The sequence below is a fragment of the Sminthopsis crassicaudata genome, chromosome 1 (assembly GCF_048593235.1).
Source record: "Sminthopsis crassicaudata isolate SCR6 chromosome 1, ASM4859323v1, whole genome shotgun sequence".
Classification (NCBI taxonomy): Eukaryota; Metazoa; Chordata; class Mammalia; order Dasyuromorphia; family Dasyuridae; genus Sminthopsis; species Sminthopsis crassicaudata.
Window position 1 is genome coordinate 12,244,052 of NC_133617.1, and position 13,867 is coordinate 12,257,918.

General features: G+C 61.1%; 1 protein-coding gene across 1 annotated transcript; it reads left to right on the plus strand.

The window, feature by feature from the left end:
- Positions 1-548: 548 nt before the first annotated feature.
- On the plus strand, positions 549-13,566 carry PLA2G3 (phospholipase A2 group III). The gene is made up of 7 exons (XM_074269485.1): positions 549-1,205; positions 1,445-1,577; positions 2,463-2,597; positions 4,204-4,667; positions 6,173-6,302; positions 6,726-6,842; positions 7,642-13,566. Exons 1-7 carry the CDS (start codon positions 713-715, stop codon positions 7,847-7,849), a joined length of 1,680 nt encoding a protein of 559 aa, XP_074125586.1. The 5' UTR covers positions 549-712; the 3' UTR covers positions 7,850-13,566.
- Positions 13,567-13,867: the final 301 nt, after the last annotated feature.

Below are 13,867 nucleotides of genomic sequence, written 5' to 3' on the forward strand. Positions count from 1 at the left end.
CCCGGGCAGCTGGCGCTGCAGCGCGGCGCTGAACCCCCGGGGTTTCCCAGAACTGGCCCGGCGGCTTCTGAGGACTGGGGGCCCGGCCCGGGCCGCCCCCCACATTCGCGGCTCCGCCCCCACATTCGCGGGCCCGCGCCCCATCACCGGCTTCCTCGCTGGCCCGGGGCCAGCGGCTGGTGACAGGTGAGCCGTGCCAGCCCCGTCCCTGGCACTGGGCCCCGCCCATCGCCCGGCACACATGGCTCTCCTCTTCCCACCCGAAGGGAGCCGCGCTCCCGGACCCTGAGCTCCGCCGCTCCCGGACCCCGAGCCCCGCCGCTCCCGGACCCCGAGCCCCGCCGCTCCCGGACCCCGAGCCCCGCCGCTCCCGGACCCCGAGCTCCGCCGCCGCCGGGCCGAGGGAAGCCGGGAGAGCTCCGCCGGGAGGGGGCGGCTGAGGCTGGGGGGCGGAGGGGCCCCGCCCGGCATCCCGGGCCGCGCGCGTCGGGTGACAGGCGGAAAGACCCTCCCAGGGCGGGGCGTGGGGCCAGGTGGCTTTAAAGCGCCGGAGCCAATCAGCGGCGCCCCCGGCCCGGCGGGGCTGGCGGATTCGGAGCGGCGATCACCCCACACGCTCCATCCTCCTCCGGGAAGCCCGCGGCGCCTCCGTTCCTCGGCCGCGCTCCGCTGCACTTCCGCGCCGGCGGCCGAGGGGCCGAGGGCCGGCGAGATGCGGCGCTGGCTGCTCTGGGCGCTGGTGGCCTGGGGGGCCGCGCTGGTGCCCCCGGGGGCGGCGGGGCCGAGCTTCGGCTGGAGCGCCACCTTCTGTCACCGGGCAGGGCCCGGCGCCCCCCTCCGCTGGCTGAGCTTCCTGAGCCGGAGCCCCCGCGGCCCCGCGCTCGTCCACGCGCGCTGGGATGAGCGCGGGCACCTGCTGGAGTGCGCCTTGTGGGAGGAGGCCGCCGCCGTGCGCGCGTACCGGGAGCAGTGCGCCCGGGACCCGGCCGGCCCCTCCGCCCGCGCCCCGCGCCCCGCGCTGCGCCGAGCCCTGGGGGCGCTCCGGGAGCAGCGGGACGCCTGCGTGCGGGGCCCCCCGAGCGCCGGGCGCGAGGGCGCAGCGCGGGCGGCCCAGGAGCCCCGACGGCGCGCCAAGAGGGGCTGGACCATGCCGGGGACGCTGTGGTGCGGCGTCGGGGACTCCGCGGGGAACTCCTCGGAGCTGGGTGAGGAAGCCGGGCTCTGCAGGGAGGGGCCGGGCCGGGGCTGGCGGGGGTCGGAGGCGGAGGGCCCGGCTTCCAAAGCTGCGGCCCCTCGGACTCGTCGGGCAGGCGCCTTTGGCAAACGAGGGCTTCGGGTGCGCCCGCGGGGGGAGGGGCCGGCCGGGGAGGAGTGGGAGGGGGCGCGGACCTGCAGGGGGGGATGGGCCTCCCCGGCCGCCCGCCCAGCGCCCCCCGTCCCGCAGGCCTCTTCCAGGGGCCCGACCTGTGCTGCCGCGAGCACGACCTCTGCGCCCAGAACATCGCCCCCTTCCAGTACAATTACGGGATCCGGAACTATCGCTTCCACACCATCTCCCACTGTGACTGCGACTCCAGGTGAGTGGAGGGCCCGGCAGTGGGGGAGGCGGGGCCGGTGCGAAGCAGCCTCGGCAGCGTCTAGGGAGCGATCCTTCCTCCTGGGGGCGCGTTCCCCGGGGACCTCATTTCCCAGGCCTGGGAAGGAAGCTGGGAGGGGAGTTCGGGCTGGGGGGGGTCCCTCGGAGGCCTCCTACGCTGGGTCAGCCCCCGGGGGCGGGGCTCGCGAGGTTTGCTTGGGCGCCCACTTTGCGTCGGCAGCGAGCGGGGCCAGGAAAACCTCCCCGAAAGGAGAGTGCTGGGAAAGTTTGGGCCAGACCTCGGTGTCCACAATTGGAACATGGAAGGGGGGCTGGGATGCACTTCTTAAACTTTTTCAACTGGAGACCCCTTTTCCCGGAGAACTTTTTCCACGAACCTGGGATGCAGGTGGATGAAATAGGTCAAAAATCCAGCATTTACTGAGAATAATCTTAGCTGGGCAGCATCCATTTACCCGCCTGCACTTGGGGATCGGCCAGCTGTGTGACCCTGGGCAAGTCACGTAACCTCGGTTGTCTTAGCAAAAAAAAAAAAAGCAGCAGCAGCAGCTGGGGGTTGGAATGGGGGCTCATGGGAAAATCAAGTGCTCTACTTAGAGATTTCAAAGGCGGTGAACTTCCGCGGGAACCATTTCCATAGACTTGCCTTCCTTTGATTTTCAAATGATTGTTCTGAAAAGAGGAATGGCTCCGAAATTTTAAAAAAAGGCTCAGGAGGGGTTCAGGGCTGGGGGGCAGGGGCGGGTTGGTGAGGATTCTTTAAAATCAGCCCGCTTTTCAGGGCCCCCTCCCTTCTGCACGTCCCCCCCCCCCACCAGTGCTGTGCATGGGGCAAAGGAACTGACTTCTGGGCTCCCCGTGCCAGGTTCCGCAGCTGTCTCCAGAGGCAACAGGATGCGATTTCAGACTTTGTGGGTACCACCTTCTTCAACCTGCTGGAAATCCCCTGCTTTGTGCTGGAGGAGAAGGAGGCGTGCATCCAGTGGTACTGGTGGGGCGGGTAGGTGGCCTGGGCCCCGTGGTGCCCGTGGGCGGGTAGGTGGCCTGGGCCCCGTGGTGCCCGTGGGCGGGTAGGTGGCCTGGGCCCCGTGGTGCCCGTGGGCGGGTAGGTGGCCTGGGCCCCGTGGTGCCAGTGGGCGGGTAGGTGGCCTGGGCCCCGTGGTGCCAGTGGGCGGGTAGGTGGCCTGGGGCCCCGTGGTGCCTGTGGGCGGGTAGGTGGCCTGGGGCCCCGTGGTGCCTGTGGGCGCGTACGTGGCCTGGGCTCCATCTGACTGCTCCCGTCTGACTGCTCCTGCCAGATTTTTCCCTCCTCTCCTGGGCCCTTCCCCTGTTGTTCCTTCGGGGACTCCTTCCCCACACCCTCCCCCTGTTGTGCTCTATTGGCCAGAGGCTTGGGGCGACCCGGGCCTGGGACTTTTTTGGGCCCAGGAGAGTGGGTTGAGGCAGCCCCTCGTCGTGTCCTGGAAGCATGTCTTTGTCCGGACTCCCCGTTGCCGGCCCGTGTGGCCGTGAGAGCGAATTCTCGGTCCCAGTTTCAATTTCCTCACCTGTAAGATGAGGCAATAATGATAAGTAACCACCCGAGCCTGATCCCCACTGGGTATGATTCTCTGCAACCTTAACCTGGAGAGAGCCGGGTGGTTACTTCCGCCACCAGGGCCGTCCGGCCATGATTTCTCTCCCGGCCTCGATTTCTTCCTCTGGAAAACAGGGGGAGGGGGGGGGACTGCATTAGATGGATCTAGGAGCCTTCTACCATATGCCTTTGTTGTCTGAGGCCTGAGAAGGCCAGGCACAGGTGGCAGCCCAGCCCCAAGGGCACCAAACCAGTAAGGCAGCCTCCTGACAGCCTTTTCCAGGCTGGTCGGGAGGCTTGGGGGCCAGGGAGGAGAGGAGGAAAGTACAGCTCATCCTCTCCAGCTCCGGGGTGAGCCCTCTGAGCAGGAGGAGGCCAGAGAATCATAAGAACTGGGAGAGGCACCTAGAGAAATGGGAGTCCATAAAATTGAGAACAGAAAACGGAATGTCAGGGATGGGAAAGGATTCAGACAGGAGGTGTCAGAGCTGGGACGGAACTTAGAACAGAAGATGTCAGAGCTGGGACAGAACTTAGAACAGAAGATGTCAGAGTTGGGAGGGGTCCTAGAACAGAGGATGTCAGACCTGGGGGAGAGGGACTTAGAACAGGGGATGTCAGAGCGGAGGCTTAGAACAGAAAATGCGTTTTCCTGAAGATGTCTGGGAAGTAGGATCCTTCATTTGCACAGGACTTTTGACCACAGATGGGCTTCCCCTCCACACTGTGAGGCTAGGAGGACAGAATTCTTATGTCCACTTGAGGGGGGAGGAGACAGACTTGGGACACTGCTTCGTGCTAGATGGTCTCCAGGGCTGGGTCTCTCCAGAGCCTCCTTCTCTAGTCAGGACCAAAAGAGCCATTATTAAGTGCTTACTGCATGCCCTCCCAGCCCTGGAGGGGCCTGTCTGAGCCAGGGCAGAGACCCCCAGGCCTCAATTTCCTCCAACTCTAAAAGAGGGGGTAGGGATCAGATGACCATTTGGGGTCTATGGACCTTCCTCTCCTTTCTCCTTCCTCTCCTTACCAGGTGTAAGAAATATGGCCCAATTTCCCAGGCCCGACTTCTGCAACAGAGTCGCTATAATGTGACTCAGGCCCAGCCTAGCCCTGGAGTGAAGCCTTCTCAGAGGAAGCAGCAGAGACAGAGGCAGCGAATGCTGGGTGTTGGAGCCAAGGGGCACAAGTCCCGTTTCCATCCTTCCCCGTCTCTGCCCAGCAGTCCGCAGAAAGTTAATAGTACCGCCCAACCACTGTCTCCAACTGTCCCCGCCCTGGTTCCCAGCATGCTGACCACACCAGAAAAGCAAGCAAGAACATCTGGGGACCATACTGGGGGGAGACCTTGGGACAGAGGCCACAGGCCTGGAGGGAAACAAGCAGCTGGAGGTACGGCAGAGGGAGCTGCTCAGGGACCCCCAGAGAGCCCAGCTCCTGATGATGCAGGTCCAAAGGGCACTCTCCACCCCATTGACAAGAAGGACATCTACCAAGGTGAGCAGGGATGGGGCCCCTAAAGTGCACTTGTTCCCCTGGACGATAGCAGGCCCATACCCAAGCCTCCTCTAAAAATGGGAGCAATAAACATCCAGAGTGCCCACCCCCCATTGAGCCTTTGGACGCTCCTCGAGGATAATGGATGTAAAGGGCTCGAAAACCTTAACTCACCTCAGAAATGGATAACAGCTCTTGCTCCTGGCATGTGCTGCATTCCCCTTTGAAGGCGTCTGCTTGAGGACTGGGAGTGGAGGGAAGCTGAGTGAGTGTGAAAATGGGGTCCTGAAGTGGGGCGGGCTGCCTCTGGAGGGCCGTTTTAAAGGCAGTTCATGCCCCTCAGTCTCCCCAGATGCTAGTGCCTTTTCCTCTGAGATTACCTTCATATTGTTTATATCTTGTTATCTCCTCCTTTAGACAGGAGGTTCCCTGAGGGCAGAGGTAGAGTTTTTGCCTTTCCTTCGGTTCCTAGTTCTTAATGCTGTAGGAGGCATACAGTGAGTGCATAATAAATGTTTATCAGTTATTCACATCAGACATGCCCTCTCCTCCATTAGAATGATAACCCCTCCCCCCAGGCCAGGGACTGATGGTTTTTTCTTTGTGCCCCTGGGGCTACACACATACCTGGCATACAACAGGTACTTACTAAATGCTTATTTAATTGATCCATTCTAAAGAGGGAATTCTGGTTCAGATTTGGTTGGACTAAATGCCTCTGAAGTCCTGCTGGCTCTGAGATTCTAAGATTCTGTGATTCAGGGATTATTTCTATCACTTTGTAGGATTGAAGCATGATTCAACAAACCATGTTAGCAAACGCTCCTGGGTGCCCAGCCCTGACCCCGGGGGGAGGTCTGCTTTATGGGATAATAGAGTCAGAGATAAAAGGGACCTTCTGGAAGTCACCCTGGGATTTTAGGTGGAGAAACTGAGGCTGGGGGAGGGGGCCACAGAGGTGGCAAATAGGAGAGGCGGGATCTGAACCCAGTACGTCTGAACTACAGAACCAAGGCGCCTTCTGCTGCACTGTCTCCCTGGGCTTCTCCCCAGGAATCTTTGGAATTTATTGCGCTACAGGATGGATGGGTAGTGGAAGGAAGGGATGTGAGAGTGTGTGCGAGAGTGCGTCCGCCCGGGTCTCTGAGCATGCATCCTTACGGGCAGTTGGCTGGTGCCCTAGCACAGAGGGGACCAGCTTGGAGTCAGGGGGATTTATTTTCCTGGGCCTTCAGGCCCTGGCCGAGTGACCCGGGCACTTACCCCCAATTACCTTCCGCTCCCCCCTCCCCAAATAAGGAAACTGAGTCCCAGGGAGTTAAAATTCCGGCCCGAGGTCACAGGGCACCGGGGGCCCTGTGAGCCCCTCAGTTCGGCCCTTTCCGCTCTGGCCGAGGTCCTGACCCCGGAGTTAGATGTGCCCGGTGCTCCTGCCTCGGGCTTCCTGCTCGCCCACCTGCAGCTCGCCCTGCTCTGGCCCCTCAGGCCTCCACTCTCCCCCCCAGACTTGTCCGAGCCCTGCGGCTGCTACCGAGAGCTGGACCTCTGCCCGCACAAGATCGAGCCCGGGGAGACCAAGTACCGGCTGCACAACTGGAGGGCGCGCACCCTCTTCCACTGCAACTGTACCAGGCGGTGAGGAGCCGGGGAGGCAGGAGGGGAGGAGGAACGGTAGGGGGGAGGAGGGAGGGATGGTGGGGGGGTCACCCAGAGGGGCGCGGGAGGCAGGGGAGGAGGAGGGAAGGGGGGAGGAGGGAGGACAGGACGGTGGGGGGGGAGGAGGGAGGAACGGTGGGGGGGAGGAGGGAGGGATGGTGGGGGGTCACCCAGAGGGGCACGGGAGGCAGGGGAGGAGGAGGGAAGGGGGGAGGAGGGAGGAACGGTGGGGGGGAGGAGGGAGGAACGGTGGGGGGAAGGAGGGAGGGATGGTGGGGGGGGTCACCCAGAGGGGCACGGGAGGCAGGGGAGGAGGAGGGAAGGGGGGAGGAGAGAGGAACGGTGGGGGGGAGGAGGAGGGGGAGGGGGAGCAGGAGGGCTCAGGCCACGGTGCCCCTTCAGGCTGGCGAAGGTGCTGAGGACCAGGAGCCCCAATGAGGTGGAGGACAAGCTGTGGCCGGCGCTGGCTCGGACGTGCTTTGAGCTGAGACCCCCGGAGGCCTGCGAGCCCAGCCGCGGGTGAGTGGGCGCCGCTCTGGAAGGCCGGGCCTGGGCGGGAGCACCATGACTGGGTCGGAGTCTGAACCTGCTGGGCCGGGGCCCAGGGCGGTCCCCACCTCTCCCGCCTGTCCCTGCGGTGGAGGCCCGTGGCCAGCAGGTGGCGGGAGAGCGCCCCGTGCCCCCCAGAGTGAGCGGGCACGGGGCAGAGCGGCTGGTTCTCGGTGCCCGGAAGGGCTGGGGAGGGGCAGCAGCCCCGCCCTCTCCTTGCCCCTCTTCCGACCCCCATGACCTTGGGAACCGCCCGCTTCCTCCAGCTCCGAGGCTCGGTGTTCTAGACGCAGAGACATACAACCTTAGCAGAGGAACCGAACCGCTCTGGGCCTCAGCTTCCTCCTCTGTGAAATGGGGAGGTTGGAGAGGAGGATCTCTAAGCCCCTCCCACTCTGAACTCCCTGTTCTCGGCCCCTCCCACTCTGACACCTCCTGTTCTAGGCCCCTCCCACTCTGACACCTCCTGTTCTAGGCCCCTCCCACTCTGAACTCCCTGTTCTCGGCCCCTCCCACTCTGACACCTCCTGTTCTAGGCCCCTCCCACTCTGACACCTCCTGTTCTAGGCCCCTCCCACTCTGACACCTCCTGTTCTAGGCCCCTCCCACTCTGACACCTCCTGTTCTAGGCCCCTCCCACTCTGACACCTCCTGTTCTAGGCCCCTCCCACTCTGAACTCCTGTTCTAGGCCCCTCCCACTCTGACACCTCCTGTTCTAGGCCCCTCCCACTCGGTTCCGGTGCCCCTGACCCGGTTCTTTCCCCGCAGATGCAGGGAGGAGCCCGGGGCCGTGGTGGTCCCGGCCCGGCACCTGCGGCGGCTGTGGAGGAAGCAGGCCGGAGGGACGGCTGTGGAGAAGCGGCTGAAGAAGAGGAAGCGGGAGAGGAGACCGCGGGGCCGGGGGCTTCGGGGGGCCCGGGCTCTCTACGACAGGTGCCGAGAGATGGTTTCCGCCTCGCGCTGGGCGCCGCGTTGATGGAGGGGTCTGCTGGGGCCGGGCGGGTGTGCAGGGGCCCGCGGCACCCGGACTTCCCCGGGCCAGACCCCGGGCTTCGGACTGCCGGCAGTGGGGCCGCCCCTCCGCTCTTCTGGGGCAGCCTCTGCCCTCCCACTCACGGCCCCACAACCCAAGGGCCCCGCTCCCTCCTGGGGACCCGTGACTGACAGGCCGAGTCACCGCCTTGCTGGGGGGGGTGAGCCCTGGGCTGGGCGCCGGACCCCCAGGTCAGTCCCAGCCCCTCAGACTGCACGCCGGTCAGGGCCAGTCCCCTCCCTGGTGCGGCGCCAGCGAGGGAGCGGACGGCTGGGTCCCAGTCCATCTCCGGGCCTGTTTGTCCATCTCCAAAATGTGGGCCGGGCTAGCAGGCCGGGCTCCTCCCCGGTCCTTCCTCGGGAGAGCCCCAGGGGTCTGAGCCAAGGCAGGGCCGGCCCCTCCAGGAGTCACGTCACCGTCCAGGCGGCCTCGATGCCCCGCTCGCCTCCCGCAGAGGCTCCCTCTGTTTGGCTCCGGCCTTCTCTGCCCGAGGGACCGGGAGCTTATTTACTGCCTGGAGACAAATAACCGGGGTCGTCCGGTCCATGTTGGACGATGTTGGAATACCGTTCAGGGGAGAGCTGGCAATGGCCGGGGCCGGGCGGGGGCCGCCGCCTCCCTGGGATGCCATGAGAAAGGTCACTTGTCCCCCGGCGTCTGAGCCTCCAGGCTGAGCGGCTTCCCGGGGCCAGCAGCATCGCCTGTCCCCACGTCCTTGGTCCAGGAGGCTCTGCCCTGAGTCCAGCTGAGGCTGTGGCTCTGGGGGGGCAGGAGGGCATCTCCTTCCCCAGGGCTAAGCCGTGGAGGGCATCGTGAGCCTGTCTCAGGGCCGAGGGCAAGGCCAGAGGGAGAACCTGCTGCCCCGGAGGACCTGGGGCTTCCAGTCTCCACCGGCAGACATGGGAGCTGCTCATGGCTCCCCCCGTGTAGATGCATACGTAGATGGGGCATCTGTCCATCCCAGCTGTGGGACCTTAGGCTCTCATTCCGAGCCTCAGTTACCTCATCTGAAAAATGGAGCTAGACCTGATCAAATGGAAGCTCTTCCTAGCCCAGACTTCCCCTGTTCTGAGCTCCTCCCAGCTCTGATATTCCTTGTTCCAAGCTTCCTTCTAACTCCGACATTCTCTGATATTCTCTGTTCCAAGACATCCCCTGTTCTAAGGCTCCTCCCAGCTCTGACATCCCCTCGTGCTCCCGGTTTCTCTCCCTCCTCCTCCCCAAGGCAGCAAGCCATCTGAGGCAGGTTAGACATGGGCCAGCCTTCTAAGCGTGCTTCCTATTTGTCACACTGCGCAAGAAAAGTCAGATCGAAAGGGGGAAGGAGAAAGGAAAATCCCGAGCAGACAAGGGACAGCAAAAGGGGAAGGAGAAAGGAAAAGCCCAAGGAAGAGCAAAAAGGGGGAAATGCGGCGCTTGGACCCCACTCAGTCCCACAGTCTCTCCCTGGGGGCAGACCGCTCTCCATCCTGAGTCTAGTGGAACTGCCTTGAATCAGTTCAGTGTTGAAAAAAGCCATTAGAATTGATCCTCAATTTGACCTTGTCAAGGTCAAAGTCAAATGCCAGGGTTTAAAGTCATGACAGGATGACCACTGTCTGGGACGGGGTTCCAGGAATTTGTTCGGAACGATCGCAGTCCCAGGTCACAGTCCTGTCATCTCCTGGTCCTCTCACTCAGCAGCAGCTCCTGTGAGTCTCCCAGGCCTCTCTGAAATCCTCCTGCTGCTCATTTCTTACAGAGCAATAACATTCCACAAGCTTCATATACCACAATTTATCCCGCCATTCTCCAATGGATGGGCGTCCCCTCGGTGTCCAGTTTCTGGCCACTCCAAAAAGGGCTGCCACAAACATCTTTCCCTCTAAGATCTCTTTGGGATAAAAGCCCAGGAGAAACACTGCTGAATCAAAGGGGATGCACAATGTGCCTTTGGGTACAGTTCCAAATTGCTGTCCAGCTCTGACATCCCCTGTTCTAAGGCCCCTCCCAGCTCTGACATCCCCTGTTCTAAGGCCCCTCCCAGCTCTGACATCCCCTGTTCTAAGCCCCCCCCAGCCCTGACATCCCCTGTTCTAAGCTCCCTCCCAGCTCTGACATCCCCTGTTCTAAGCCCCTCCTAGCTCTGACATCCCCTGTTCTAAGCCCCCCCCAGCTCTGACATCCCCTGTTCTAAGGCCCCTCCCAGCTCTGACATCCCCTGTTCTAAGGCCCCTCCCAGCTCTGACATCCCCTGTTCTAAGCCCCTCCCAGCTCTGACATCCCCTGTTCTAAGCTCCCTCCCAGCTCTGACATCCCCTGTTCTAAGGCCCCTCCCAGCTCTGACATCCCCTGTTCTAAGGCCCTCCCAGCTCTGTCATCCCCTGTTCTAAGGCCCCTCCCAGCTCTGACATCCCCTGTTCTAAGGCTCCTCCCAGTTCTGACATCCCCTGTTCTAAGGCCCCTCCCAGCTCTGACATCCCCTGTTCTAAGGCTCCTCCCAGTTCTGACATCCCCTGTTCTAAGGCTCCTCCCAGTTCTGACATCCCCTGTTCTAAGGCCCCTCCCAGCTCTGACATCCCCTGTTCTAAGCCCCTCCCAGCTCTGACATCCCCTGTTCTAAGCCCCTCCTAGCTCTGACATCCTCTGTTCTAAGCTCTCTCCTAGCTCTGACATCCCCTGTTCTAAGCTCCCTCCTAGCTCTGACATCCCCTGTTCTAAGCCCCTCCTAGCTTTGACATCCCCTGTTCTAAGCCCCTCCTAGCTTTGACATCCCCTGTTCTAAGCCCCCTCTCAGCCCTGACATCCCCTGTTCTAAGCCCCCTCTCAGCCCTGACATCCCCTGTTCTAAGCTCCCTCCCGGCTCTGACATCCCCTGTTCTAAGCCCCTCCTAGCTCTGACATCCCCTGTTCTAAGCCCCTCCTAGCTCTGACATCCCCTGTTCTAAGCTCCCTCCTAGCTCTGACATCCCCTGTTCTAAGCCCCTCCTAGCTCTGACATCCCCTGTTCTAAGCTCCCTCCTAGCTCTGACATCCCCTGTTCTAAGCTCCCTCCTAGCTCTGACATCCCCTGTTCTAAGCCCCTCCTAGCTCTGACATCCCCTGTTCTAAGCCCCTCCTAGCTCTGACATCCCCTGTTCTAAGCTCCCTCCTAGCTTTGACATCCCCTGTTCTAAGCCCCTCCTAGCTTTGACATCCCCTGTTCTAAGCCCCCTCTCAGCCCTGACATCCCCTGTTCTAAGCCCCTCCCAGCTCTGACATCCCCTGTTCTAAGCTCCCTCCCAGCTCTGACATCCCCTGTTCTAAGCTCCCTCCCAGCTCTGACATCCCCTGTTCTAAGCTCCCTCCCAGCTCTGACAAACCCTGTTCTAAGCTCCCTCCTAGCTCTGACATCCCCTGTTCTAAGCTCCCTCCTAGCTCTGACATCCCCTGTTCTAAGCCCCTCCTAGCTCTGACATCCCCTGTTCTAAGCCCCTCCTAGCTCTGACATCCCCTGTTCTAAGCTCCCTCCTAGCTTTGACATCCCCTGTTCTAAGCCCCTCCTAACTTTGACATCCCCTGTTCTAAGCCCCCTCTCAGCCCTGACATCCCCTGTTCTAAGCCCCTCCTAGCTCTGACATCCCCTGTTCTAAGCTCCCTCCCAGCTCTGACATCCCCTGTTCTGCACCCCCAGCTGTCTCTCTTCCACTCTGACTCTTCGGTACCTGGCAGGGCCTCCTCCGCCCCCTGCTGACCACCAGTGCACCCTTCCTCTTGCTCCACAGAAGGCTCTGAGAAGGGACTTCAGTCTCAGTGGGGAAGGGCAGCCTCCAGCCTCAGTAGTTGTGGACAGACCTCTCCTCCCCACCCACAGTCCCTGGAGCAGAGTGAGGGCTCCCAGAGCAGAGTGGGGGCTCCCAGAGCTGCCAGGGAAGAGAACCTGAAACCCAGGACAGAGCTCCCCTTCTGCTCTTGCCCCTGGGCTCTGGTCCCCCTGCTTCCTGAAGCGGTACAATGGACAGCGCCCATGGCCCGGCTCCCCTCTGATGGCTGATTGGGGCAGCCTTTCTTTCTCTGACCTTCAGTTCTCTCCTCTGTGGAGGGAGGGGTGGGCCTTGTTCTCCGGCCCCTCCCAGCCCTGAGCACTGTTCCCCCAGCCTCGCGGGGAGGGCTCTGGTGACAGGGAGCTCACCACCTCCACATCCGCCCATTCCATTGTGAGCTGGCTCTAATTGCTGGGAAGTCCTGGGTCTTTGGGCTGCCTTGTAATTTCTAGCAGCTCTAACCTCGGGACAAGCAGAAGGGGGCCCAGCCTCCCTCCTGTGACAGCCTCCAGAGGAAGGAATAATTGTCTCGAGAACCCTTGGCTTCCTTGTAGAATTAGTCACCGTTCCCTGCCCCCTGTGGGGAAGCTTGTGCCGGGCTCCCTTGTCTCGGTCCCAGCATCCCCTGCTCTGGCTAAGGGGATGGTCTGGGCCCAGATCTCCCCGCAGAAGGGAAGGCCCAGGTTCTCAGGATCGCCCGGGTTAGGTCTTGGTATCCTCCCCTGCCTGGAACCCCTGAACCCTCATCTTCCCCAGCTTCTGGTGACCCGTGGCCCCCGAACCCGTGGATCATGAGGAGTTTGCGCGGATCCGAGTTTCTTGGGGCATCTTGCCAGGGCTGCCGGACAGACCCATGTTCCCAGGGGCCTGCTTTGGTACCACGTCAAGTGCCAGGATGAGCACTCTGGGATGGGGTTCCATTAATTTATTCAGATTGATTTCAGTCCCATGTCACGAGGAAACAGGTGAGCACCTTATTGTCATTTTGTCCAGTGAGGGAAGCCCTGATTTCTCAGTCTCTAATCACTGTGCCCCGTTGCTTCTTTCAACTCCCACCTCTGGGCCTTTGCCCTGGCTGTGCCTCCGGCCTCGTTCTGCCCAAGAACCGCCTTCAGCACAAGCCCTTTGCTGGTCCTTCAAGAGGATTCCACCAAATCACCCCAAATTCGTCTCATCTTAGATGTGAACATGTTTCTCCCTTCAAATGGGACCTTGAAAAGTTTCATGTTTTACTTTATCCCCTGTGTAGGTGCCGAGTGATCCCCCTCATTGTTACCCTTCCCCCTCACATTCCTCTGCATTTCCTCCCCTGTGCAGGGGCAAATGCCGTCCCAGGCAATGGAAGGATATTCGCCCCGTGAGCGACTGTTTTTCATTTTTATGGTGAATTAATGCCTTTTATTGCAGCCTAGCTCTGACTCAGTCTGCCTGGGCCACCCTGGCAAGTTACCTAAAGTCTCGGTGCCCCACACAAGCACCAGGGGTTCCCCTCAGGCACCCAGTCCCGGCACCAGGATTGTACACAATGGGCACCTCACAGTGATGCAGTAAGATCATTAGAAGCACCCGAGATAAAACTCCAGCCCTGGGGGGAAATCATCGGAGAAGGATCCCGAAGTCCTCTGCAGTTAATTGGACCCTAAGGCCCAGTGCAACAATGTTCTTTATGTGGATCTGGAGTCAGGAAAAACCCAAGTTTGAATCTCCCTCTCACTGTGATTCTGGGCAAGTTGCCTCTTAACCTGCCTGCCTTAGTTTCCTCATCTGTAAAATGGGGTTAATCTCTACCTCACAGGGTTGTTGCAGGGATCGGGTGAGATATTTGTAAAGCCTTGAGCCCAGTGGCTGGTGTTTAATAAACGCTCATTTCTTTCCTTCCTCTGGGTGATCTTTGTTTTACGTCACTCCCCCCAGCTCCTTCTCATTGACTCTGCAGAGTGGGAGGTGGAAGGGAAATCATTTCAGTTCTACAAGACAGGAGCAAGGGCGGGGGGAGATGGAGGCAGCCTTGAGAGATGAGGGTTCCGGTCTCAGCCCCTTGTTCACTCATGACCTTTGAGACCCAACCTCTTGGGATGTTTCCTTATCAGTAAAATAACCCCGAGGGGCTTTGATTAAATGCTCCCTTTCAGCCCTGAATGAACAAACAGCAGCTGAGGAAAAACTCATCCGAGCCAGA